The 26,127-nt window shown below is 52.8% G+C and overlaps 1 protein-coding gene across 3 annotated transcripts; it reads right to left on the bottom strand.

Annotated features, from left to right (window-relative positions):
• Positions 1 to 1,022: 1,022 nt before the first annotated feature.
• LOC114595168 (uncharacterized) lies at positions 1,023 to 13,219 on the bottom strand. 3 transcript variants are annotated; one of them, XM_077926779.1, is made up of 11 exons: positions 13,069 to 13,219; positions 11,676 to 11,730; positions 10,903 to 11,061; positions 9,911 to 10,168; positions 8,645 to 8,761; positions 8,449 to 8,550; positions 6,962 to 7,084; positions 6,757 to 6,849; positions 3,527 to 3,619; positions 1,869 to 1,933; positions 1,023 to 1,138 (listed from the first exon to the last, which is right to left on the bottom strand). In XM_077926779.1, exons 2-11 carry the CDS (start codon positions 11,728 to 11,730, stop codon positions 1,106 to 1,108), a joined length of 1,098 nt encoding a protein of 365 aa, XP_077782905.1. In that variant the 5' UTR covers positions 13,069 to 13,219; the 3' UTR covers positions 1,023 to 1,105. The 3 variants fall into 3 exon arrangements, with proteins under 3 accessions (XP_077782905.1, XP_077782903.1, XP_077782904.1); XM_077926777.1 differs by lacking the exon at positions 11,676 to 11,730 and having other exon boundaries at positions 13,069 to 13,200; XM_077926778.1 differs by lacking the exons at positions 8,645 to 8,761; positions 11,676 to 11,730 and having other exon boundaries at positions 13,069 to 13,211.
• Positions 13,220 to 26,127: the final 12,908 nt, after the last annotated feature.

Here is a 26,127-nt window from a genome sequence, read left to right as displayed (position 1 = left end):
GGTGTGTGTGTCAGCCCTTAAAAATCAACTGTGCAATGTGGCTCACAGCAGGGGCAAAGCAAAGATTTAAGACTGTCACCAGCTATTCACATTCGCGTACATACATATAGGCTGGGAGCCCCAATGCCACAAGACCAAGTGGGCTGAGCCCGTGTAACAGGCCAAAACCAAAAGCCAGTTGAATCATTTACATTTACAAATACTGGCACGTATGTGTGTGTTTTGGAAATTTGTAGCAGTTTGTAATGTTAAGAGAGATGTTCTGAAGAAGAGCATTTTATACACTCATGAGCATTCCCTTAACATAGGCTCATTTTTTTCCTTTTTCTGGAGGTATAAATGTTCTTAGCATATGTACAATCACCCCGAAGGCTTCAGGCCTCCTTCTGACTGTTGAAATGCTCCTGGGGAGACTGTAAGCAGCACCTCCTCTGCTCTCAGTCAGCAAAAGGAGATGGCAAGGTGTGCTTAATGGTGTAACTTGCACCTGTAGGTTAAATTGCCTTAAAAGTGGCATTTAATAGGGCAACACTGACAGCACAACCAAGGTTGGTGGTTGTTCTCTTGCATATTCCTGCCTTGCAGTGGGTTGGACTGGATGGCCCTTGGGGTCCCTTCCAATATAGATATATACACCATCATATGATTCTTTGGAGAAGTGTTGGAGGAGATTGACTATCTATGGAATCATAGTTGTTTGCATATATGAGACCTCTGAGTATAGGGTGGTTTATCAATTCAATAAATAATAATAATATCATAGACATCTTTTATTTTTCTTCGTTCCCTTTCCATGCTCCTTTGATTTCCTTATGTCGAAATATTCTCAATAGAATAATAATAATAATAATAATAATAATAATAATAATAATAATAATAATTTATTTCTATCCCGCCCTCCCCAGCCAAAGCTGGGCTCTAAAGCAGAATCAATGTGTGCTTTTGAGGCGCCAACAGGATGCTTCTCCCGCCCAGCTGGATAAAAGCAGCCTGTTTAAAAAAGGTAAAAAAGAAGACAGAGGTGAATCATAGAATATTTTTATTGGCACTCTGAGTTCGGTTTGCAGAGGGCATGGAGAGATCTGGCGAGATGCAGGAATTCGGCTCAGAGGAGCTGGAAGGTCCCGTTCTGGATGGCCTGCAATAATAATAATAATAATAATAATAATAATAATAATAATAATAAATTTATTATTGATACCCCACCCATCTGGCTGGGTTTCCCCAGCAAGGAAAAGGAAAGGGACCCTTTGGACTCGGGTTCAAGCTGAGAGACATTCCAGGTGAAATCGCCTTGTAATAATAATGATACTAATCATTTTTATTTCTACCCCGCCCTTCCCAGCCAAGGTCCGGCTCAGGGCGGCTAACAAGCAATCATAAAAACAAATTGAATGAATACAAGTTAAAAACAAGATGGAAAATACAACATTAAAATATTGAAACATTAAAATATTAAAATATCTCCTTGGAGGAGAAGTGGAGGAGTTTGGATTGGATATCCCGCTTGAGGAGTCTCAAAGCGGCTCGCAATCTCCTTTCCCTTCCTCCCCCACAACAAACACTCTGTGAGGTGAGTAAGGCCGAGAGACTTCAGAGAAGTTGACCAGCCCAAGGTCACCCAGCAGCTGCATGTGGAGGAGCGGAGACTCGAACCCGGTTCCCCAGATTACGAGACCACCACTGTTCCACACTGGAGGTTTCGAAGCCTAGGTTGGGGTCCCATCCAGCTCAACTGTTTCTAGGATTCCATGTTGAGACTTCTGCCCCAAATGGGGGTTGGGACAGATGACCCTCGGGTCCCTTCTATGAGTATTCTTGGTCACCCAGCCAAAAAAAGGCCACCCTTTTTGGCAACCCAATCGTACCTTCTTCCAGTTTTCCCTTCTGGAGGTTCGGTCCTCGTCCGTCCTCCTCTTCATATCGGCGCAATCTGCAAACACAACCACAACTTTGAGATTCCCGCCTTGCAGTCGGGTCCCTGACAGCTCTCATTCTACGATTATACAGCTCCTCCTGTGGCTAGAGGCCCATATGATTGATTGATTGATCGATTGATTGATTGACGTGAACCGCTGGAGGAGGTTAGGCAAGGAACTGGACGAAACGGAGGCTTCAGTGCAGGAATCTCTGCTCCCCCCCCCATTTTTTTTAAATTGGTTTTCACAACATTATAAACAAACCAACACATAAGAAAAACAAACATAAATCATAGCCTTATTGAAAATTACACTGATTAAGATTGTTAAGTGACGTCCTCGCTTCCCCTTGGTTGAATTTCATTGCATGTCCTTTGAACGGTTTTCCAAATCACAGTTCTTCTAAAATTCAACTTAAAAATTAACATCCTTAGATCTTCACATGATGAAATTAAACATATGAATTCATCTGTCAGAGCTGCCCTGGGTCCCAGCTCACAAAGGACCAACGCCAGTTCCTCTTTATATACAGAAGTCTTTATTGAAGTTCATTATTGGTTTGACAGCCGTGGCGCGCAGCCCTACGTATGAAACCCTAGACCGTCGAAGCTCCGTCTGAGTCTCCTCCCCCCAGACACCAGTTTAAGACCCTAGCCTTGCTCCACCTCTTCCTCTGCTCCCTCTTCCTCTGGGTCCGCCTGTCCGCCGGGGTTTTCCCCTTTCTGGACTCTTCTGACGCTGACTCCCCCGAGTCTTCCCCCTCCCTCCGGCGGGCTTTAGGACCTGGTTCCCAATCCGGGCTTTCTGCTGTCCCGCGCGCCTGTACATTTGAACTTGGCGCGCGCGCCCAGCCTGCCACCTTCCTTCTGACCGTTATACTGCTCCTGTCGCTGCTTCCCTCTTCGGGGACGCTAGCTGGGCCTGACTCCTCCTCCCTGCTTGCCGGAGGAGACGCTGACTCTGACCTATGAGACTCTTCCCCCCCACTACGCTCCGGTGGGGAAGCTGGCCCTGATTTCCAGCTACTGCTCTGGGAGTCTCCGCTGGCCCCCTGCTTCTGGTGTGTCCCCCCTGGGACCCCCCTTGCCCTGGCCATCGGCGCCCCCTTCTGGGAATCTTCTGATTCACTGGAGAGGCTCATGGAATCTCTCGGGTCACTGTCATTCTGCCCTCCGCTGCCCTCAGATTCTTCCCCTTCGCTCTCCATTTCCTCTCTCCCCTGCGCCTCTGCTCCTGAGCCCCTGACATCATCACTTAACGTAAATAAAATCCTAAGCCAATTAAGTATCTGCAAGCTGTTTTCAGTTAATTTAACTTAACATAGTTAACTAAGACCTAACTGGAAGAGTCCGCGACCAGAAGGAGAAGTGTCAGGAAGATTGGATTAAATTTAATCATTCAATTTAATATTCTCTTCCTGATACTCCTCCTCCTCCTGGTCACGGACTCTTCCGGTTAGGTCGCCTAGCTCTGAAAAATCCTTCATCTTCAGTGCAGGAATCTCAACACAGAATCATACAATGGCAGAGCTGGGACTCCCAAAGGTCATCCAGTCCAACCCGCAGCAAGGCCAAACCTGCCCCATCTACAGCGGCGGAGTTACTTACGGACGGCAACAATTGTTGCAAAGGGGAGGAAGTACATCCCAGCAGTTCCTGCGACAACAGGCGTCAGGTCCACTGGCACAGCACATCCTTGCTCTGTGAAGAAAACAACAGCCAGACCAAAGTTTTAAGATATTTTTAAAACTCCCCCCACCAAACCAGGACTTTAGGGGCAGCAGAATCAGCTGGGAAGAGAGAAGAGGAGTGCAGGGTATATAAAATAATAATAACCTAATAATAATAATAAATAATTTAGTAATTATTTTAGTAATAATTTTAATAAAAACAATAATTTTAGGTTGGGTGTCCTTGCTTCTCCTACTGCTTTTGTAGGTTTCGCGGTATTTGCGCATGGTGACTGTTGTTATTTTTATTGATTATTCTAAACATTGTGATTATAGTTTTGAGACTTGTGGGTGTAGGGCAGTATACCCATTGAATAAGAAATAATAATTATTATTTTGTTTTCCATATGGTACCATATTTTTGTCTCCATAAGACACACTTTTTTCTTCCTAAAAAGTAAAGGGAAATGTCTGTGCATCTTAAGGAGTGAATGTGTGGTCCCTGGAGCTGAATTGCCCAAGGGCCAAAAGCATGGTGATCTGCTGTTATTTTTATTGATTATTGTAATCATTGTTGTCAGAGACTGCCTCCCGGTCCCAGCTCACAGAGGACCAACGCTAGCCAGCAGAACTGTACAAAAGTCTTTATTGAAGTTTAGTTTCCATTTTCAAGCCCTAGCGTGCGTCTCTACGTCTAGACCCTAGACCAGCGAAGCCTCGTCTGAGTCTCCGCCCCCTGTACACCAGTTTAAGACTCTAGCCTTACTCCACCTTCTTAGTTTCTCCTTCCGCCTCTGGGTCCTACTACCCCCCGGGGTGCCTTCCTTCCTGGACGCCTCGGAGGCGGACCCTTCGGACTCTTCCCCCTCTCTTCGGCGGGCTTTGGGACCCGGCTCCCTATCCGGGCTGCTCATTGCGCCACCCTCTCGCACATTTGAACTTGGCGCGCGCGCGCTGCCTCTGACCTTCCTTTTGACCGTTTCCTCGCTCTCTGATGCAGGCGTGGCTAACCCTGACTCATGTCCTTCCGCTGACGGAAAGCTGCCTGCTGCCGATGCTTGGGACTCCTCCCCCCTACTGCTCTCCGGTGGGGAAGCCGGTCCCGATTTCCAGCTGCTGCTCTCTGAGTCCCCTCTGGCCCCTCCTTCCTGAGGTGTTCCCTCTGGCAACCCCCTAGCTCTGACCACGGGAGCCCCTTTCTGTGAATCCTCTGATTCGCTGGAGAGACTTAGAGACCTCGGACGGCTATCATCGCTGACCTCTCCCTCGGATTCCTCTCCCTCGGTCTCTAATTCCTCCCTTTCCTGTCCCTCTGCTCCTGAACCCCTGACAATTGTGATTATAGTTTTGAGAGTTGCGGGTATAGGGCAGTGTACCCATTGAATAACTAATAATAATTATTACCGTATTTTTCGCTCTATAACACGCACCTGACCATAACACGCACATCGTTTTTAGAGGAGGAAAACAAGGGAAAAAACATTCTGAATGAAACAGTGGATGTATCACTTTTGTGCTTCATGCTGTGGCCACAGACATGTGATCTGATGGTGAATTTGGGGTGACCCAATGCAAAAATCCTGAGGATCCATGTGGATCCATGCTTTGTAACCACGTTTTTGCACCATTGCAGCCCCAGGCAACAGTGGGTGCGTGCTTTTTTTGGTGCAGGCTGTAGCCATGGACATGCTATGTGATCTGATGGTGAATTTGGGGTGACCCAATGCAAAGATCCTGAGGATCCATGTGGATCCATGCTTTGTAACCACGTTTTTGCACCATTGCAGCCCCAGGCAACAGTGGGTGCGTGCTTTTTTTGGTGCAGGCTGTAGCCATGGACATGCTATGTGATCTGATGGTGAATTTGGGGTGACCCAATGCAAAGATCCTGAGGATCCATGTGGATCCATGCTTTGTAACCACGTTTTTGCACCATTGCAGCCCCAGGCAACAGTGGGTGCGTGCTTTTTTTGGTGCCGGCTGTAGCCATGGACATGCTATGTGATCTGATGGTGAATTTGAGGTGACCCAATGCAAAGATCCTGAGGATCCATGTGGATCCATGCTTTTTAACCACGTTTTTGCACCATTGCAGCCCCAGGCAACAGTGGGTGCGTGCTTTTTTTGGTGCAGGCTGTAGCCATGGACATGCTATGTGATCTGATGGTGAATTTGGGGTGACCCAATGCAAAGATCCTGAGGATCCATGTGGATCCATGCTTTGTAACCACGTTTTTGCACCATTGCAGCCCCAGGCAACAGTGGGTGCGTGCTTTTTTTGGTGCAGGCTGTAGCCATGGACATGCTATGTGATCTGATGGTGAATTTGGGGTGACCCAATGCAAAGATCCTGAGGATCCATGTTGATCTATGCTTTGTAACCACATTTTAAGTGGGCAGCGAAGGAAAAACAAAGAAGGGACATGAGAGGGGTGTGCAGAGAAGCAGCTGGCTAAGAATGCTGGAGAGGGATTTAACGGGTGGGAGGAAAGAAAGGCAAAAGTTCCCCCCCAAGCCAGCCATCTCTCTCTCTCTCTCTCTCTCTCTCTCTCTCTCTCTCTCTCTCTCTCCCCCTCCCTCCCTCCCTCCCTCCCCCCCTCTCTCTCCCTCCCCCCCTCTCTCCCTCTCCCTCCCCCCCTCTCCCTCTCCCTCCCCCACTCTCTCTCCCTCTCCCCCAGCAGCACCGGAGCACAGAGAGGAATTAGAAAGAACGACACTCTGCTTGCCTGGAGGGGAGGGGCTTTCCCTGCTCTTTGTTCCGTTTCAGCAATCACAGCAACGAAACAGAGAAGGGTGGGCAGTAAGACCCTGAGGCAGAATGCAGGAAAGCAGCCACTTCCTCTTTTCAGGTTTCCCTTCTCCGTGACTCGCGATTTGACTTTTGCTTGATTTTTTGGCTCCAGGGACCACACATTCGCTCTATAACACGCACAGACATTTCCCCTTCCTTTTTAGGAGAAAAAATCTGCGTGTTATAGAGGGAAAAATACGGTATTTCATTTGCCATATTTTATTTTTATTTTACTTTGTTTTTTACTTTATTTCATTTTTATTTTTATTTATTTTATTTATCTGTTTTTCTACGTTGTGAGCCAATCCGTGCCAAATCCCCCCACATTTCAGACGACATCAAATGACATAGAAATTTCAGCCGCCTGCCAGTCTCACCTTCCAACTTCACCACCTGCCGGATGAGGAGGCTGCACGTCACAGCGACCAAGATCACCCCCGTCGGGGTGCTGAAGTCCACCAGCCGCTGAGCTGCAGGAGAAGAAAGAGGAGGGAATCGAGAACCCGTCGCGAGAATCAAGAACCCGGAAGAGACCCAAAAGCTCTGGAGGGTGGAGGACGCCACCCAGCCCCGCTGACTGACCTGCCGGGTCGGTGATCTGTTGGATCATGTCCATCTTGAAGGCAACGGTGCCCACGACCAGCAGGGTGACCATCGCGATGTAGATGAGGAGGAACAGAGGCAGGATGAGGGCGGCTGAGAGTCCTGGAGAGGAAGGGCGATGATGGGACGGTCAAATCGGACGGGACCCCCGTGTCCAACCCCCTAAAAGGCACCTAGTCCTCCTGGGGAGGAAGGGCGATGGTGGGACAGTCAAGTCGGACAGGACCCCCATATACAGCCCCCTAAAAGGCACCTAGTCCTCCTGGAGAGGAAGGGCGATGGTGGGCCGGTCCAGTCGGACGGGACCCCCGCGTCCAACCCCCTAAAAGGCAACTAGTCCTCCAGGAGAGGAAGGGCGATGGTGGGCTGGTCCAGTCGGACGGGACCCCCGCGTCCAACCCCCTAAAAGGCAACTAGTCTACTAGATCCTTCCAAAGGAAAATCAGACTTTTTTAAAGGCTGTTGTCAGAGTTGCCCCTGACAGCTGTCCATTCCTTTAAGCTCAGTATTCCTTTAAGCTCAGTATTATGCGGATGAGACCCAGCTCTGCCTCTCTTTCCAATGGGATCCAGCGAAGGTCTTGTGTGAGTGCCTGGAGACAGTTGGAGGCTAACAGATGGGGGAGGTTGAATCCTGACAAGGCAGAAGGACTGTTTTGGAGGGACAGGAGGCGGGCGGGTGTGGAGGACTCCCTGGTCCTGAATGGGGTAAATGTGCCCCCGAAGGACCAGGTGTGCAGCCTGGGAGTCATTCTGGACTCACAGCTGTCCATGGAGGCACAGGTCCATTCTGTGTCTGTTTACCAGCTCCATCTGGGATGCAGGATGAGACCCTCCCTGCCCAGAGTGGTGCATGCTCTGGTTATCTCCCGCTTGGACTACTGCAATGCGCTCTACGAGGTGCTACCTTTGAAGGTGACCCGGAAAGTACAACTAATCCAGAATGCGGCAGCTAGACTGGGGACTGCGAGTGGCCAACTTGAAAGACCTACATTGGCTCTCAGTACGTTTCCGAGCACAATTCAAAGGGTTGGTGCTGACCTTGAAAGCCCTAAACGGCCTCAAAGGTCCAGTAGACCTGAAGGAGCGTCTCCACCCCCATTGTTCAGCCCAGACGCCGGGGTCCACTTCCGAGGGCCTTCTGGCGGTTCCCTCTCTGCGAGAAGCCGAATTGCAGGGAATCAGGCAGAGGGCCTTTTCGGTGGTGGTGCCCGCCCTGCGGAACTCCCTCCCACCAGATGTCCAAGAGAAAAAGAACTACCCGACTTTGAGAATACATCTGAAGGCAGCCCTGTTTAGGGAAGCTTTTAATGTTTAATTGGTTATTGTATTTTAGTGTTTTGTTGGAAGCTGCCCCGAGTGGCTAGGGAAACCCTGCCAGATGGGCAGGGTATAAATACTAAATTATTATTATTATTGCGGCAAATTAGCTTCTTCCTCTTCTCCGAAAGCCCCTTCCCGCCTCACCTTGATCATAGCTCCACAGGATCAGGGCCACGAAGGCAAGGGCCGAAGCCAAGCCTGTCAGTCCATTGACATAGATGCTGAGCCACTTCCAGGCCTTCCCTCCTGGGGAGTGATATGGGAGTCAAGAGGGTGGTAGCTCCTAAGGGTGGGACCCCTAAGATCATCCAGTCCAACCCGCGGCAAAAAAGATACTCACGGATCTGGAGTTTATGGGGCTGACACAATGGCAAGAGGATGCCCCATCCGGAGAAAGCAGCACTCACCAGGGCTGAGGCGGAGAGCTGGAAGGACACCCCCAGCATCATGGAGATCCCTGTAGGATGGAGCCCGTTGAGGAGAGGAGACATCAAGCACCTCAGGGAGGAATTCCAATGTTCCTCTCCCCCCCTCCAGAAGTGTCAACTGGGTGCCATGGCCCTGGCACTGAAATTTGGGGGTGCCCAGACCCTCCATAGGAATGTTGTGGGCGCTCGGGCACCCATGCCTCTCTTCTCTCTCCCATCCCAGGTACGCTCATGGTGACATTGCCTGGGGTTGTACTGGATGACCCTGGGGGTCCTTTCCGAATCTATCCTATCATTAATTGGAGATTTTTCAGTGGGGTCCCATCCAACTCTACCATTCCCTGGAAAGATGGATTCAGAGTTTGCTTTCGCTTTCCCCTCTCTTCCAACCAGGTCTGCTTCTGGAGCCGCAGAATTATTGGGTCTCTTTCGCCAGAGTAATGTTGGTGGGAATCATAGACCCATTGATGGGGAAGGGATCCCATGGTCGTGTAGCAAGGCAAGGCAAGACCACTCCCAGAAACATCATTCCTACATCGCAGAAGGGGTGTAGCCTAAGACCACCCCTCAGATACATCATACCTACATCACAGAAAAGGCGGTCTAAGACAGAAATTTTGAATGTTGTTTTTCTCCTGTCCTTGTTTATCTCCTGTCTGGTAGGTTACTTGATTGGATTTCCTGGGGAGCCTGGCTAGTCATACCTACATCACAGAAAAGGCAGTCTACAGCAGAAATCTGAGTGCATTGTTTATCTCGTCTAACAGGTTACCTGTTTAATGGTCACTTGATTGGATTGCCTGGGGAGCCGGGCAATTTTTTGTAATGATAAATACTTAGTTCCTGGGCCAGGTCACAGGCTCACACCCTATTCATATATTAAATGTGCCCTTAAGACCGGATTTGTGAGACAATGGGGAGGTTTCCCACTTTGACCTTGATCTTGGTTGGTACGCTTAGGAACATTACCATATATCTAAGACCGTAAAATTCCTACCACAGTTGAAACCCAGTCAACGCAATGCTTTCCTTGCTGACCCAGATGGCTGACTCTAGATTTGTTCTAATTCCTCATAGCAATCCCACCTGATCACTACAGGGCGAAACGTTGCAACGGGGGAGAGGAGAGGGCCCGGATTCTTCTTCCGTTTTGTGCCCCCCACTTGGTGTCTACTCACCCGGCGTCACGTCCAGCTGTGGTGACTCTTTCCAGCCCCGGCGGTTGCTGGCATTGCAGGAGTACGAGCCGCAGTGGGACGTCTCCACCCCAGAGAGGAGGAGAAGAAGAACGTCATCCCTTTGGCCCCCGGAGAGCGGTTTCCCGTCCCTTTTCCATTCGATGGCCTCCACTGCGCCACTCGGCACCCGGCAGGACAAGCGGATGCCGGGCTTTTGCGGAGAAGGCTCTCTGCGGATGACCGGCTGGGCAGGAGGCTCTGAAAACAGGGGAAAGAACCCAAAAGCTGGAAGGGACCCTGAGGGTCATCCAGACCAACCCCCAGCAAGGCGGGAACCTTTTGCCCCAAAGAATGCAATCCTGGCTCGGAAGAGAGCGTTTCGTGCTGTTTGCCCTGCTGTTTTCGACCTTTTGGAGTTCATGGTTCCCTGGACTGGCAGCATTCTTTCTGCAGCTCACCTGTGGAACTCACTGACACTGGGGTCCCTGTGCGCGAAGGGGGAGATTTCTCCTTCCCGCCTCGTTTTTGGCGCCTGTTCAAATGTGGGTGGCCTGGCCTGCCTCTCCTATTTTATTTCTCATTATTAATACCTGTAATAACAATTTACTAAATGTATATTAGGATGCGCCTGGGGAGGGAAGAACAAGATTAAGATATTTAATAATATTTTGTGGTCCTTTCCCACATTCTTCCCGGCCCCTTAAAGCGGGGTGGCTCTTAAAGAGGACCCCTAGGTTACACTTTCCTGCCAATCTAGCAGTTCGAAAGCACGTCAAAGTGCAAGTAGATGAATAGGTCCCGCTCCGGCGGGAAGGTCAATGGCGTTTCTGTGCGCTGCTCTGGTTTGACAGAAGCAGCTTAGTCATGCTGGCCACATATCCGGAATCTGTACACCGGCCAATAAAGCAAGATGCACGCCGCAACCCCAGAGTCGGCCGTGACTGGACCTAATGGTCAAGGGGTCCCTTGACCTTTACGTAGGTGACACTTACCAAGGTCTTCCAGGGGATCTGGGAATCCCGCGTGCCACTGCAGGACGTCCCCCGAAGAATTCGTTCTCCCCGGAGCAGGCAGCCCACGGTCGGACGTGTTTTCGGGAGTGGGGAGCAGGAAAGGGGAGCTGGCGGCAACTTTGGCCAGCCAGAGCAGCACTGCAGAGAAACAGGGACGCAGAATCCTAGCCGAGGGTCGCCTAGTCCTGCCCCCGGCAAGTCCAAACGTAGAAGCATAGAACTGGATTGGGACCCTGAGGGTCATCCAGCCCAACCCCCTGCAATGCATCCTGTCCATTGGTCTGGGATGGAAGAGCGGAGATGGCTGCCTAGCGGTGGGTTGGGATGGATGACCCTTTGGGGTCCCTTTCAGCTTGAGCTCTGGAAGTTTAGGGAAGCTTTTAATGTTTAATCGATTATGGTATTTTAGTGTTTTGTTGGAAGCCGCCCAGAGTGGCTGGGGAAACCCAGCCAGATGGGCGGGGTATATATAATAAACTATATTATTATTATTATTATTATAAGTGGCGGCTTGGAGAACGTTGGCCTTGGCGTGACGCGGAGGCACGAATCCAGGCTAGTGGGGGGACTGGATCTCTGAAGGATCCTCTCCTGACCGCAAATTACGTCTCTCTTTCCGCTCTGGCTCATCTAGGCAACCCACCAGCGTGGAAAACTGGACTGTGTCCAAGTTGGAAATGTACACAGCCAGATGGGAGAAACGTACACAGTCCAGAGTCCGGGCGCGAGCCGGATGCTGTGCAAACGGTTACCTGGCGCCAGCAAGCCACTTGCTGCTATCTTTCTGGGGAAGAAGCAAATCTTCATCTGCGGAGAGAAAGCAGAGGGAGAATGAGAAAAGGGACCCTGAGGGTCATCCAGACCAACCCGCTGCGATACAGGAAGATGCTGCTGTCTCTTGAACCTGCAACCTCGGCGTTCTCAGCAGCTATGAATATGAATCCTTGGTGTTCTCTCTCCAGCTATCTATGGATCCCAATCACGAGAAGCGCTGGGAATGGCTCCATGCACCCAGCCCCCCTTCTTTCTTTGGCTGCCCTTCAAAACTAACGGGCATTGGGGTTCCCTTGTAGGAAGCAGAAGAAAGGCGTCTGCAACACGGGCCTAAATGAGAAATGCCAAAATGAGAGGTCCAAAGGAAAAGACTATATTTTTATTTTAATACATAAAAGTTTAGATTGTCACCATCCATCTAATAGGTCTGTACTCTGTCCCTCCTGGTCTCCCAATTTCTCCTTCTCTTGCTGCATATGCTATTTTTATTTTGTATTCCATCCCTCCTTGGTCTCCCCATTTCACTTGCTGCATATCCTTACCCTCTCCCAGCCATGCCCAATATCCTAATTTCTTTTCGCTACTGCTCCGCGTTCAAGTCCTACTTGCCCGTTCCCCCGACTGTTATATATTTCTTTCAAATGCTTTGCAAAAGGGTTTCTGCTCCTTTTTGGTCATCATATCAGTTTATTCTCTTATTGGTTGATATTTCTCCGTCTCATAGATCTCTAGCGTGGCTGTAAGGGCAGGAAAACGCGAGGCGGATTTGGAATAGCAAAAAGCAGAAAGATGTTACAGATAACTAGGGTGTGGTCTTTTTGGTGGGGGAGATTCTAGGTTTGTCATATTTTATTATGTATTTTGTGGGTTTTGTGTTCTGGTTTTCTTCGGCGAGCTGCCTTGAGCAGTATATATAGCGAATAAATAACACATAGTTGCCATCAAAATTATTCCACCCACCCACCCCTTGCAAATCAGGCTTCTCCTCAAAATTTAGAGACTTTCGGCTGTTTGCAAGGAGCAAACCGCTCCAAAGCACAGCGGATGTTTGAAGTGGTCCCCCCCCCCCCAAAATTCATCTGAAAATGCAACATATCATGAGACTGGAGAAGCCCAGAGAAGTTGCATTTTCAACTGAATTTTCCCCGATTTGTAAGGGGTGTGCGTGGAATAATTTCGGCGCAAATTGCCAGGGAGTCAGTGGATCAATTCAATGTAATCTTGATGGCTGTTATTCTTGTTCAAGGATGACGATGATTAAAGCATGCAAACTTTGGAAAACGAAATAAATCACATTATTTACCTCTCTGGCAAACGAAATAAATCACATTATTTACCTCTCCGGCAAACGAAATAAATCACATTATTTACCTCTCTGGATGATCCTGAGTCCTGGGGGTAAAATCACTGGGTGGCAGAGCTGGGAGGGAAGCGTTTTGACGCTTCCCATCCAGCTGGCAGGCGAGCAAAATGGACAGGAAATGGACAGAAAAAGCCTGCCTCCTCCTCGTTTCTCTGGGGATGTTCTCAAGTGACTCCAAGGCGGCTTTGAATGCCACTCACAAAGACGCTTCAGCCCGTTTTCCAGACAAATCCTCATTCCTTTCATTACTATTAGGCTTTTCAATTTAAAAAACAAACAAGCATTTTACTTGGTCAGGACATTAATAGACAAGATGTCAAATTGTTTTTCTATGCAACAACTGCGGCAAGAGTATTGTGAGCCCAGAAATGGAAACAAGATGAAATTCCGACGAAAGAAGAATGGCAGACAAAATTAATGGACTCTGCAGAATTGGACAAAAGGACAGGAAGGATTCGAAACTGCAAGACCAGAGATTAACAGAAGATTGGAAGAAGTATATCAATTATTTGTAGAGCAACTGTAATCGACAAATTATGCTAGAAGTTTTGTAAGGAGAGATATACGAAGTGTTACAAAGTAGAAAAAGATAGAAATCTTGGTTATGAGTAATAGGGAAGATAAGAAATGTATCCTGAGAAATTAGATTGGAAAATTTTCAGACAGGATTGATGGAAGTCAAAAATTGAAATAAGATCTCGAAGGATGTTTAATTACTGTTGAAAATGATATATTTAAAAAAGTAATTGTCAGAGCTGGCTTCAGGTCCCAGCTCACAGAGGACCCACGCTAGCCGGTAGTAATGTACAAAAGTCTTTATTGAAGTACAGTTTCCATTTTCAAGCCACAGCGCCCAGCTCTACGTCTCAGAGGCTAGACCGGCGAAGCTCCATCTGAGTCTCCACCCCCTGTACACCAACTTAGGACTCTAACCTTACTCCACCTCTTCCGTCTCTCCTTTCTCCTCTGGGTCCTTCTGCCCCCCGGGGTCTCCTCCTTTCTGGACTCTTCTGACGCTGACGCTGACCCCCCTGACTCCTCCCCCTCCTTTCGGCGGGCTTTGGGACCTGGCTCCCTATCCGGGCTGCCAACTGCGCCACCCTCCTGTACATTTGAACTTGGCGCGCGCGCCCAGCCTCCAACCTTCTTCTTGACCGTTCCCTCGCTCTCCGATGGAGGCGTGGCCAATCCTGACTCCTCTCCTCCCGCTGGCGGTGAGCCTCCTGATCCCGATACCTGGGACTCCTCCCCCCTACTGCGCTCTGGTGGGGAAGCTGGTCCTGATTTCCAACTGCTGCTCTCTGAGTCCCCTCTGGCCCCTTCTTCCTGGGGTGTCCCCCTAGGCACCCCCCTTGCTCTGACCATGGGAGCCCCTTTCTGTGAATCTTCCGATTCGCTGGAAAGACTCAGAGACCTCGGACCGCTGTCATCGCTAACATTTCCTTCGGATTCCTCCCCCTCGCTCTCTATTTCCTCCCTTTCCTGTGCCTCTGCTCCTGAGCCCCTGACATCCATCCCCCCCTCGAAGCCCCCCCTTCCCCCCTCCCCTCCTTCCGGTGTGGGTACTGGGTGCTCCGTCGTTGTGGGGGTGAGTGCCGGATACAGTTCATCCCCCGTGGCATACATCCAGCCGGATAAGTCCGGCTCGTTCTCTGTGCTCTCGCCGACGTCGATCTCCTCTGCTTCCATCTCTTTGCCTCCGTGCTCGAACCCAACGTCCTCCCCCAACACGTCCATGTCCGTCTCTCCCCCGTTCTCCTCTGGGGATGTTGCCTGCCAAGGACCCCCCAGCCACTTCCTGCGCCACTGCTCCTCTGGTCGATCGTCCCACCAATAAGAGCGGTCTGAGGCAGACCCCGAGGGTGATCCCTCCGGGGAACGTGTGTCTAGTGCCGGTTCCTCGTCCGAGGCGAACCCCTGGAATGTGCTGGCTGAAAGTGTGGGTGTGAAAAGCCAGTCGTCGAAATACTCGGCTGGCATGGGCCTGTGTGGGAAAAGGGCATGAAACTCGTCTTTGAGCAGAGGTTCCTCCAAAGCATAGTCCGGCACCCAACTGTTGGCGCTGGCCGGGGTACCTTCTCTGGCGAGAAGATATTCTACTCCCTCTTCCCCCCATCTCGAGTCTAAAATCTCTGTGACCTCGTTGATGAGTTCCCCCCTTGGCGACCCCCCCTTTGTGGGCGTTTCCCTGAGCGGGTCTGGTGCCGTGCCTGGCTCCTGAAATCTGTGAGGTGCTTTGTAGGGCGTGAGCACTGATCTATGGAAAACTGGGTGCATTCTGGATCCCTCCGGAAGTGTCAACCGGAAGGCCACTGGATTAACCTGTGCCTCGACTTGGTAAGGCCCTAGCTGCTTATGTCCGAGCTTCTTCTTCGCTAACGATCTGGCCGGCACTGCCTGGGCTGCTAACCAAACCCAGTCTCCCACCTGTATGTCTTCCCCAACCCTTCTGTGTCTGTCAGCCTGCAGTTTGTATGCGTGCTTTGCTAGTTCTAACTGCCTCCGAAGCTGTTCGTGGACCTCCTGCAACTCTGATGCTAAGGCTTCCGCTGCCTGTGGCTCCCCCTCCCCCACTCTCTCTAATCCCGGGAAGGTTCTGGGATGCCTCCCGTTGTTGGCGAAGAACGGTGTCACCCCCGTGGACACGTGCTTCGTGTTGTTGTAGGCGAACTCGGCGAGCGGCAGGTAGTCCACCCATGTTGCAGGCTGCTGATTTGCGTAGCATCTCAGGTACTGCTGCATGATGGCGTTGACCCGCTCCGCTTGTCCGTTGGTCTGCGGGTGTCTCGCCGACACTAGGTTGATCTTGACGTTCAGGATGCCCATCAGCTTCTGCCAGAATTTCGAGATGACCTGTCGCCCCCGGTCGGACAGGATAGACCGTGGTAGACCGTGAACCCTGAACACGTGGTCTATGAACAGTTTGGCGGTCTGTTCCGCCGTGGCCACCTTCGCGCACGGAATGAAGTGGGCCATTTTGGTGAACATGTCCACCACCACTAGCACTGCTGTCTTGCCCCTCGAGCTGGGCAGATCCGTGACAAAGTCCAGGGCCACCCTCTCCCGCGGTTCGAGCGGTGTCTGCAGCGGTTCCAGCAGTCCCGCCGGCGGTTTGTGCACTGACTTGGCCCTTTGGCAGGTGTCGCACCTCGAGACGTAATCCGCAACTTCCCCCCGCATCTTGGGCCACCAAAAATCTCTGGCTACTAATTCTACAGTCTTCTCTTTGCCAAAGTGCCCGGCGGTGGGTGCGTCGTGCAAAGTGCCCGCGCGGAGGTCGTCTCCCGGTACGTAGAGGGCCCCTTTGCGGATGAGCAATCCGTCACGTATCTGGAACTCGTCGTCCTTCGCCGTGCCCCTGTGCACCTCCTCCATCTTGGCTTGTGCGAAGGGGTCCTCCTGCAGCGCACGACGTACAGCATCCAGGTCCACGGTTGCCGAAGCGCACGCCCACGCTTTCGGTGCGAAAATGTGCTTGGCCGCCGCTGGTGCCGCCTCCTCGAGGTATTGCGGCTTCCTGGACAGTGCATCCGCCATGACGTTGTTGTCGCCTGGGATGTACTCTATCCTGAAGTCGAAGTCCACAAAGAACTCCGCCCATCGTATGTGCCTCCGGTTCAGGAACCTTGCTGTGCGCCAGTACTCCAGGTTCTTATGGTCTGTGCGGACCTGCACTGTGTGTTTGGCTCCGATAAGGAAGTGCCGCCACGCCTTGAATGCTGCATGAATGGCTAGCAACTCCCTGTCCCAGATGGTGTAGTTCTGCTCTGACTTGCTGAGCTTCCTGGAGTAGAAGGCGCACGGTCTCCAGTCCCCATGCGGGTCTTGCTGCAACAGGACTGCTCCCACGGCCCTGTCTGAGGCGTCCGTTTCAACCCTCATCGGTCTGCTGGGATTCACATGCAGTAGCTGCTCTTCGGACGAGAAGAGACGCTTGAGTTTCTGAAAGGACTGCTCCGCTTGCTCCATCCAGATGAACTTCTTCTTCTTGGAGCTGAGCGTGTCGGTAATGGCCGCCGTCTGCATAGCGAACCCCTTGATGAACTTGCGGTAAAAGTTAGTGTCAGAGACTGCCTCCAGGTCCCAGCTCACAGAGGACCAACGCTAGCCAGCGGTAATATACAAAAGTCTTTATTAAAGTACATTATCCATTTTCAAACCCTAGCGTGCGTCTCTACGTCTGGACACTAGACCGGCGAAGCTCCGTCTGAGTCTCCGCCCCCTGTACACCAGCTTAAGACTCTAGCCTTACTCCACCTTTTCCGTCTCTCCTTCCGCCTCTGGGTCCTACCACCCCCCGGGGTCCCTTCCTTCCTGGACGCTTCGGAGGCGGACCCCTCGGACTCTTCCCCCTCCCTTCGGCGGGCTTTAGGACCTGGCTCCCTATCCGGGCTGCTCATTGCGCCACCCTCTTGTACATTTGAACTTGGCGCGCGCGCGCTGCCTCCGACCTTCCTTTTGACCGTTTCCTCGCTCTCTGATGCAGGCGTGGCTAACCCTGACTCATGTCCTTCCGCTGACGGAAAGCTGCCTGATGCCGATGCCTGGGACTCCTCCCCCCTACTGCTCTCCGGTGGGGAAGCTGGTCCCGATTTCCAGCTGCTGCTCTCTGAGTCCCCTCTGGCCCCTCCTTCCTGAGGTGTTCCCTCTGGCAACCCCCTAGCTCTGACCACGGGAGCCCCTTTCTGTGAATCCTCCGATTCGCTGGAGAGACTTAGAGACCTCGGGCGGCTCTCATCGCTCACTTCCTCCTCGGATTCCTCCCCCTCGGTCTCTAATTCCTCCCTTTCCTGTCCCTCTGCTCCTGAGCCCCTGACAGTTAGCAAAGCCAACAAACCGCTGGACCTCCTTCCGATTGCGCGGGCTCTTCCAGTCCAACACTGAGCGAACCTTGGCGCTGTCCATGGCGAGCCCCTTGTCCGACAATTTGTAGCCCAGGAAATCCACCTCCGTCATGTCAAACTGGCACTTCTCCAGCTTGGCGTACAGTCTGTGCTCCTGCAGTCTCTGCAGAATTTCCTTGACGTCTCTCTCGTGAGCCTCCTGCGATTCTGAAAATATCAGGATGTCGTCCAGGAAGCAGACGCACTTCTTGTAGAGGAGTCCTGCTAACACGTGATGCATGAAGGCTTGAAAACAGTGGGAGCCATTTTGTAATCCAAAGGGCATAACTCTGTATTCATAGGTGCCCAGGGGCGTGAACATGGCCGTCTTCCACTCGTCGCCCTCCCGTATGCGAATCAGGTTGTACGCCCCTCGAAGATCCAACTTGGTGAAAACGCGTCTGTCAGGGGTTCAGGAGCAGAGGCAAGGGCAAGGGAGGAAACAGAGAGTGAAGGGGAGGAGGCAGAAGAAAAGATGAGCGATGACGACGACCCGAGATCTCCGAGCCTTTCCAGTGAATCGGAGGATTCACAGAAAGGAGCACCAGTGGCCAGGGCAAGGGGGGAGTTTAGGGGGGCACCCCAGGAAGATAGAGCCAGAGGGGACTCAGAGGAGAGCAGTTGGAGATCGGGACCAGCGTCACCGCCAGAGAACAGGGAAGAGGAAGGGAGCCAGGGGGCAAGCACTGGCAGCTCACAACAGGAGGGAGGGCACGAGTCAGGAGTGGCCACACCTCCATCTGGGAGCGAAGAGACGGTTAGACGGAAGGTGGAAGGTTGGGCGCGCGCGCCAAGTTCAAATGCACAGGAAGGCGGCGCAGTAGGCAGCCCGGAAAGGGAGCCGGGTCCTAAAGCCCGGCGCAAGGAGACAGGAGGGTCCGGGGGGTCAGCGTCAGAAGAATCCCGGAAGGAAGAGACCCAGGGGGGCAGAGGGACCCAGAGAAGAACAGTCAGGCGGAAAAGGTGGAGCAGGGCTAGGATATTAAGTTGGTGTACGAGGGGCGGAGATTCAGACGGAGCTTCGCCGGTCTAGCTACTAGACGTAGAGTTGCACGCAGCAGCTTGAGAATGGAAACTGTAACTCAATAAAGACTTTTACTTAATAACCGTTGGCTAGCGTGATCCTCTGTGAGCTAGGATCTTGAAGCAACCCTGACAGCGTCCTTTTCTCACCGTCGCGAGCAGGTCGTCGATCTTGGGCATGGGGAAGGCTGTGGGCTTGGTTTTCGAGTTCAAAATTCGATAGTCCACCACAAGCCTTTTTTGGGGCGTGTCCTTTTTCTTCACAAAGAATACGGGACTGCCCCCCACTGCCTTCGACTCCCGGATGAAACCGCGCTTCAAGTTGTGATCTATGAACTCCCTGAGTTCCTGCAGTTCATCTTCAGACATGGAATACAGTTTCCCGGTCGGCAGCGTCGCCCCCGGCAGGAGGTCAATCTTGCAGTCATAGGACCTGTGGGGAGGTAGCTTGTCCGCTTCCTTCTCGCAGAAAACCTCCAAAAACGCTGCGTACTTGATGGGCACTGCTTGCAGCGTGCCTAATTGTAGCTGCGGGTCATCCTCTTCCCCTTCCGGGCTAGGCAGAATGCAATGTTCCGCACAGTAGGAGGAGCCGAAAGTCAGTTGGCGCTGGTACCAAGCCAATGCTGGGCTGTGCCTGTGCAGCCAACTCATGCCCAATACTACAGGCGTGTCCGACAGTTGGGTGGCATTGAAGCTGATGACTTCCCGGTGATTCCCAATTTGCATCACCATCGGAGGCATTTGCTTCACCACCTGCCCCCCCAGCAATTCCCTGCCATCCACCGTGACAACCTTCAGGGGCAGCGTGGCTGGCAGTAGCGCTATGCTGTGTTGTTGAATGAAATCCAGTCCTATAAAGTCTGCGTTACTACCAGAGTCAATGGTAATTGGCACTTCCATTGTGAGTCCATTGGGTAGCTGGAGCGATGCGGTGAGCTGCACCACTGGTTTGGGCGGGAGGGGGTCTGTGGGCTGCAAAATTTCTGGGGACTGCTTCACTGACTCGTCTGGCTGGGCCCCAGTGCCTCTGCCTCCAGCCAGACTCCGTCGTTTCCCTGCTGTGGTTCTCTCTGCTGAGTTGCTTCTGTTACTGTTGCGGAGGCTGCAGTGTGCTTGTGGAGCCTCTGGGGACACTCTTTCGCCATGTGCTGAGCACTGTCGCAGATGTAGCACTTCCTGTTCCCTCTAGGAGGCTTCGCTTTGACTGTTCCCAGTGTTAAGGCTCTGGTTGCTGACTGAGCCATGGTGCCTCCAATCTCCATCGGTTCCTCTCCTCCTCCCAGCGGAGGCGTGGATTGCGCACGCGCTGCATCCCTGGGCAAGAGGGAAGGTACTCTCGCTGGCGTGCGTCCCCAACGCCCTTCTTCTTTGCTCCATGGACGTTCTTCCAGACGCACCCCAATCGTCAGCGCCCTCTGGACAATTTCCTGAGTGCTCTTTGGTCTCTCCCCCCTTGCAATTTCATCTTTAACATTTGCATTCAAGCCTTCCCAAAAATGGTCTCTGACTGGAGCAGAATCTTTCTCCCAACCCAGCGCGTTGACCAATGCAAAAAAGCGAGAATGATACAGTGGCTCTTCCTTGTTTCAACCCATGTATGTCTTTTCTGGCGATATCAATGTCTATATTAGATAAAAAACACGAATCCATCGCTTTAATGAATGCATCCGCACTTCGGAGTGCCGGATCCTTATCTCTCCACAGATTGCGCAGCCACGCTTTAGCATCTCCATACAAATGGGATAAGATAAACCCCACCTTCTCTTGCTCATCTCTAAAGTCTTTATCCAGCAGTTGCAGCGCAAACAGCACGTCTGCTCGGAAGTTAGGGTACTGCTGTAAATTCCCATCGAAATGCGAGACCAGGTTGCCTCCTCTTTTCCCCAGCCCAATCCCCTCTGATTTGGGTCCTGGTTGCCCCTGCTTAGTAAGCACTTCCAACCTGGTTTGGAGATCCCTGTAGGCGGCAGCCGCTTCATCTTCCCTTTTCCTGGATGCGAGTATCTCCGCGTTGAGTTGTGTCACTGCATTTTGCAGGGCTGCTATTTGCTGTTCGGCAGTCATCTTGCCTGACTTTTGTGAGCTCGCGAAACACCAATCTTCGCCCCTCGCTGTGTCCACTCACGTTGCGAGGTTTTTGGTGCAAAAGAGAGATGGAGCTTACTGTCAGAGCTGGCTCCAGGTCCCAGCTCACAGAGGACCCACGCTAGCCGGTAGTAATGTACAAAAGTCTTTATTGAAGTACAGTTTCCATTCCCAAGCCGCAGCGCCCCAGCTCTACGTCTTAGAGGCTAGACCGGCGAAGCTCCATCTGAGTCTCCACCCCCAGTACACCAGCTTAAGACTCTAACCTTACTCCACCTCTTCCGTCTCTCCTTTCTCCTCTGGGTCCTTCTGCCCCCCGGGGTCTCCTCCTTTCTGGACTCTTCTGACGCTGACGCTGACCCCCCTGACTCCTCCCCCTCCTTTCGGCGGGCTTTGGGACCTGGCTCCCTATCCGGGCTGCCAACTGTGCCGCCCTCCTGTACATTTGAACTTGGCGCGCGCGCCCAGCCTTCCACCTTCCTCTTGACCGTTTCCTCGCTCTCCGATGGAGGCGTGGCCAATCCTGACTCCTCTCCTCCCGCTGGCGGTGAGCCTCCTGGTCCCGATACCTGGGACTCCTCCCCCCTACTGCGCTCTGGTGGGGAAGCTGGTCCTGATTTCCAACTGCTGCTCTCTGAGTCCCCTCTGGCCCCTTCTTCCTGGGGTGTCCCCCTAGGCACCCCCCTTGCTCTGACCATGGGAGCCCCTTTCTGTGAATCTTCCGATTCGCTGGAAAGACTCAGAGACCTCGGACTGCTGTCATCGCTAACATTTCCTTCGGATTCCTCCCCCTCGCTCTCTATTTCCTCCCTTTCCTGTGCCTCTGCTCCTGAGCCCCTGACAATTATTATTATTATTAATCACACCACCTAAACCTTAACAGTATAGTCTTTTTATTTATTTGAATTGGGGGGGGGGGAGAAGCAACTCCAGAGTAACTGGCTGTGATAATAATAATAATTTATTCTTTATATAAAATAAAGTTAAGATCTCCATTGCTTTCCCCCTCCAGCTGCCTTTAATGTATTGGAAACTGTACCTAAACAGTGTATTGTTCAGATGAAGTACTGCATTAAGCAGTGGTTTTCTAACCAGGTACCGGTAATTCCTCAAGATCCTAATTCCTCCACTTATTATGAAATGCAATCCCCTTGTGGTTCATTCGCAGATTCCTGCCTTGCAACGGGTTGGACTGGAAGACCCTTGGGGTCCCTTCCAGCTATATGCACCATTACATGATTCTTGGGAAAATGCTTCAGAAAGAAGAAACAAGAATAAACAAGAAAGAATAAAGAAGAAAAACACATTTATTCCAGTTAGTCATATGATGGCTGATAAGGAAGGGAGGCTCCTTTCCCACTTTATTCTTTCTTCCACTGCAATCTGTGGTTGACATATTATATGTCTGCTGTCAGAGACTGCCTCCAGGTCCCAGCTCACAGAAGACCAACGCTAGCCAGCAGAACTGTACAAAGTCTTTATTGAAGTTTAGTTCCCATTTTCAAACCCTAGCGTGCGTCTCTACGTCTAGACCCTAGACCAGCGAAGCCTCGTCTGAGTCTCCGCCCCCTGTACACCAGTTTAAGACTCTAGCCTTACTCCACCTTCTACGTTTCTCCTTCCGCCTCTGGGTCCTACTACCCCCCTGGGTGCCTTCCTTCCTGGACGCCTCGGAAGCGGACCCTTCGGACTCCTCCCCCTCTCTTCGGCGGGCTTTGGGACCCGGCTCCCTCTCCGGGCTGCTCATTGCGCCCCCCTCTTGTACATTTGAACTTGGCGCGCGCGCGCGCGCTGCCCCTGACCTTCCTTTTGACCGTTTCCTCGCTCTCTGATGCAGGCGTGGCTAACCCTGACTCATGTCCTTCCGCTGACGGAAAGCTGCCTGCTGCCGATGTTTGGGACTCCTCCCCCTTACTGCTCTCCGGTGGGGAAGCTGGCCCCGATTTCCAGCTGCTGCTCTCTGAGTCCCCTCTGGCCCCTCCTTCCTGGGGTGTTCCCTCTGGCAACCCCCTAGCTCTGACCACGGGAGCCCCTTTCTGTGAATCCTCTGATTCGCTGGAGAGACTTAGAGACCTCGGATGGCTATCATCGCTGACCTCTCCCTCGGATTCCTCTCCCTCGGTCTCTAATTCCTCCCTTTCCTGTCCCTCTGCTCCTGAACCCCTGACATCCATCCCCCCCTCGAAGCCCCCCCTTCCCCCCTCCCCTCCTTCCGGTGTGGGTACTGGGTGCTCCGTCGTAGCGGGGGTGCGTGCAGGATACAGTTCGTCCCCCATGTACTCGTCGACGTCGCTCTCCTCTGCTTCCATCTCTCTGTCTCCGTGCTCGAACCCCACGTTGTCCCCCAACACGTCCATGTCCGTCTCGCCCCCCTCCCCCTCTTCGGGTGGTCCCAGCCAAGGACCCCTCAGCCACTTCCTGCGCCACTGCTCCTCTGGTTGATCGTCCCACCAATACGAGTGGTCTGAGGCAGACCCCGGTGGCGAACCCACCTGGGAGCTCGGGACTGGTGCCTGTTCCTCGTCCGAGGCAAACCCCTGGAATGTGCTGGCTGAAAGAGTGGGTGTGAAGAGCCAGTCGTCGAAATACTCTGCTGGCATGGGCCTGTGCGGGAAGAGGGCATGAAACTCCTCTTTGAGCAGAGGCTCCTCCAAGGCATAGTCCGGTACCCAGCTGTTGGCACTGGCCGGGGTACCCTCTCTGGCTAGGAGATATTCTACTCCCTCTTCCCCCCATCTCGAGTCCAAAATCTCTGTGACCTCGTTGATGTGTCCCCTCCTAGGCGACCCCCCCTTTCTGGGCCCTTCTCTGAGGGGGTCTGGTGCTGTGTCTGGCTCCTGAAATCTATGAGGTGCTTTGTAGGGTGTGAGCACCGATCTATGGAACACCGGATGCATTCTGGAACCCTCCGGAAGAGCCAACCGGAAGGCCACTGGATTGACCTGTGCCTGGACTTGGTAAGGTCCTAGCTGCTTATGTCCTAGCTTCTTCTTCGCTAACGATCTGGTCGGCACTGCTTGCGCTGCTAACCAGACCCAGTCTCCCACCTGTATGTCTTCCCCAACTCTTCTGTGTCTGTCGGCCTGCACCTTGTATGCGTGCTTTGCTAGTTCTAACTGCCTCCTGAGTTGTTCGTGGACTTCCTGCAACTCCGACGCTAAGGCTTCCGCTGCCTGTGGCTCCCCCTCCCCCACTCTCTCTAAACCCGGGAAGGTTCTGGGATGCCTCCCGTTGTTGGCGAAGAACGGCGTCACCCCCGTCGACACGTGCTTCGTATTGTTGTAAGCGAACTCGGCGAGTGGCAGGTAGTCCACCCATGTCGTGGGCTGCTGATTGGCGTAGCATCTCAGGTACTGCTGCATGATGGCGTTGACCCTCTCCGCTTGTCCGTTGGTTTGTGGGTGTCTCGCCGACGCCAAATTGACTTTGACGTTCAGAATGCCCATCAGCTTCTGCCAGAAGTTCGAGATGAACTGTCGCCCCCGGTCGGAGAGAATAGACCGTGGCAGACCGTGGACTTTGAACACGTGGTGTCAGAGACGGCCCCCAGGTCTCAGCTCACAGAAGACCAACGCTAGTCAGCAGAACTGTACAAAGTCTTTATTGAAGTTTAGTTCCCATTTTCAAACCCTAGCGTGCGTCTCTACGTCTAGACCCTAGACCAGCGAAGCCTCGTCTGAGTCTCCGCCCCCTGTACACCAGTTTAAGACTCTAGCCTTACTCCACCTTCTACGTTTCTCCTTCCTCCTCTGGGTCCTACTACCCCCCTGGGTGCCTTCCTTCCTGGACGCCTCGGAAGCGGACCCTTCGGACTCCTCCCCCTCTCTTCGCCGGGCTTTAGGACCCGGCTCCCTCTCCGGGCTGCTCATTGCGCCCCCCTCTTGTACATTTGAACTTGGCGCGCGCGCGCTGCCCCTGACCTTCCTTTTGACCGTTTCCTCGCTCTCTGATGCAGGCGTGGCTAACCCTGACTCATGTCCTTCCGCTGACGGAAAGCTGCCTGCTGCTGATGCTTGGGACTCCTCCCCCTTACTGCTCTCCGGTGGGGAAGCTGGTCCCGATTTCCAGCTGCTGCTCTCTGAGCCCCCTCTGGCCCCTCCTTCCTGGGGTGTTCCCTCTGGCAACCCCCTAGCTCTGACCACGGGAGCCCCTTTCTGTGAATCCTCTGATTCGCTGGAGAGACTTAGAGACCTCGGATGGCTATCATCGCTGACCTCTCCCTCGGATTCCTCTCCCTCGGTCTCCAATCCCTCCCTTTCCTGTCCCTCTGCTCCTGAACCCCTGACATCCATCCCCCCCTCGAAGCCCCCCCTTCCCCCCTCCCCTCCTTCCGGTGTGGGTACTGGGTGCTCCGTCGTAGCGGGGGTGCGTGCAGGATACAGTTCGTCCCCCATGTACTCGTCGACCTCGCTCTCCTCTGCCTCCATCTCTCGGTCTCCGTGCTCGAACCCCACGTTGTCCCCCAACACGTCCATGTCCGTCTCGCCCCCCTCCCCCTCTTCGGGTGGTCCCAGCCAAGGACCCCTCAGCCACTTCCTGCGCCACTGCTCCTCTGGTTGATCGTCCCACCAATACGAGTGGTCTGAGGCAGACCCTGGTGGCGAACCCACCTGGGAGCTCGGGACTGGTGCCTGTTCCTCGTCCGAGGCGAACCCCTGGAATGTGCTGGCTGAAAGAGTGGGTGTGAAGAGCCAGTCGTCGAAATACTCTGCTGGCATGGGCCTGTGCGGGAAGATGGCATGAAACTCCTCTTTGAGCAGAGGCTCCTCCAAGGCATAGTCCGGTACCCAGCTGTTGGCACTGGCCGGGGTACCCTCTCTGGCTAGGAGATATTCTACTCCCTCTTCCCCCCATCTCGAGTCTAAAATCTCTGTGACCTCGTTGATGTGCCCCCTCCTAGGCGACCCCCCCTTTCTGGGCCCTTCCCTGAGCGGGTCTGGTGCTGTGTCTGGCTCCTGAAATCTATGAGGTGCTTTGTAGGGCGTGAGCACCGATCTATGGAACACCGGATGCATTCTGGAACCTTCCGGAAGAGCCAACCGGAAGGCCACTGGATTGACCTGTGCCTGGACT

This window comes from Podarcis muralis, chromosome 4, assembly GCF_964188315.1.
Source record: "Podarcis muralis chromosome 4, rPodMur119.hap1.1, whole genome shotgun sequence".
NCBI lineage: Eukaryota > Metazoa > Chordata > Lepidosauria > Squamata > Lacertidae > Podarcis > Podarcis muralis.
This window is presented reverse-complemented; position numbering and strand designations above follow the sequence as displayed.

Excerpts from the sequence above, each read along its gene's own strand:
- LOC114595168 (XM_077926777.1), bottom strand. The coding sequence starts at position 13,147 with ATGGGAAGCGTCAAAACGCTTCCCTCCCAGCTCTGCCACCCAGTGATT. Across the intron at positions 7,085-8,448 it reads CCTGTGGAGCTATGATCAAG|GACTCTCAGCCGCCCTCATC; the intron begins GTGAGGCGGGAA and ends CTTCCTCTCCAG. Across the intron at positions 6,850-6,961 it reads ACAGATCACCGACCCGGCAG|CTCAGCGGCTGGTGGACTTC; the intron begins GTCAGTCAGCGG and ends CTTCTCCTGCAG.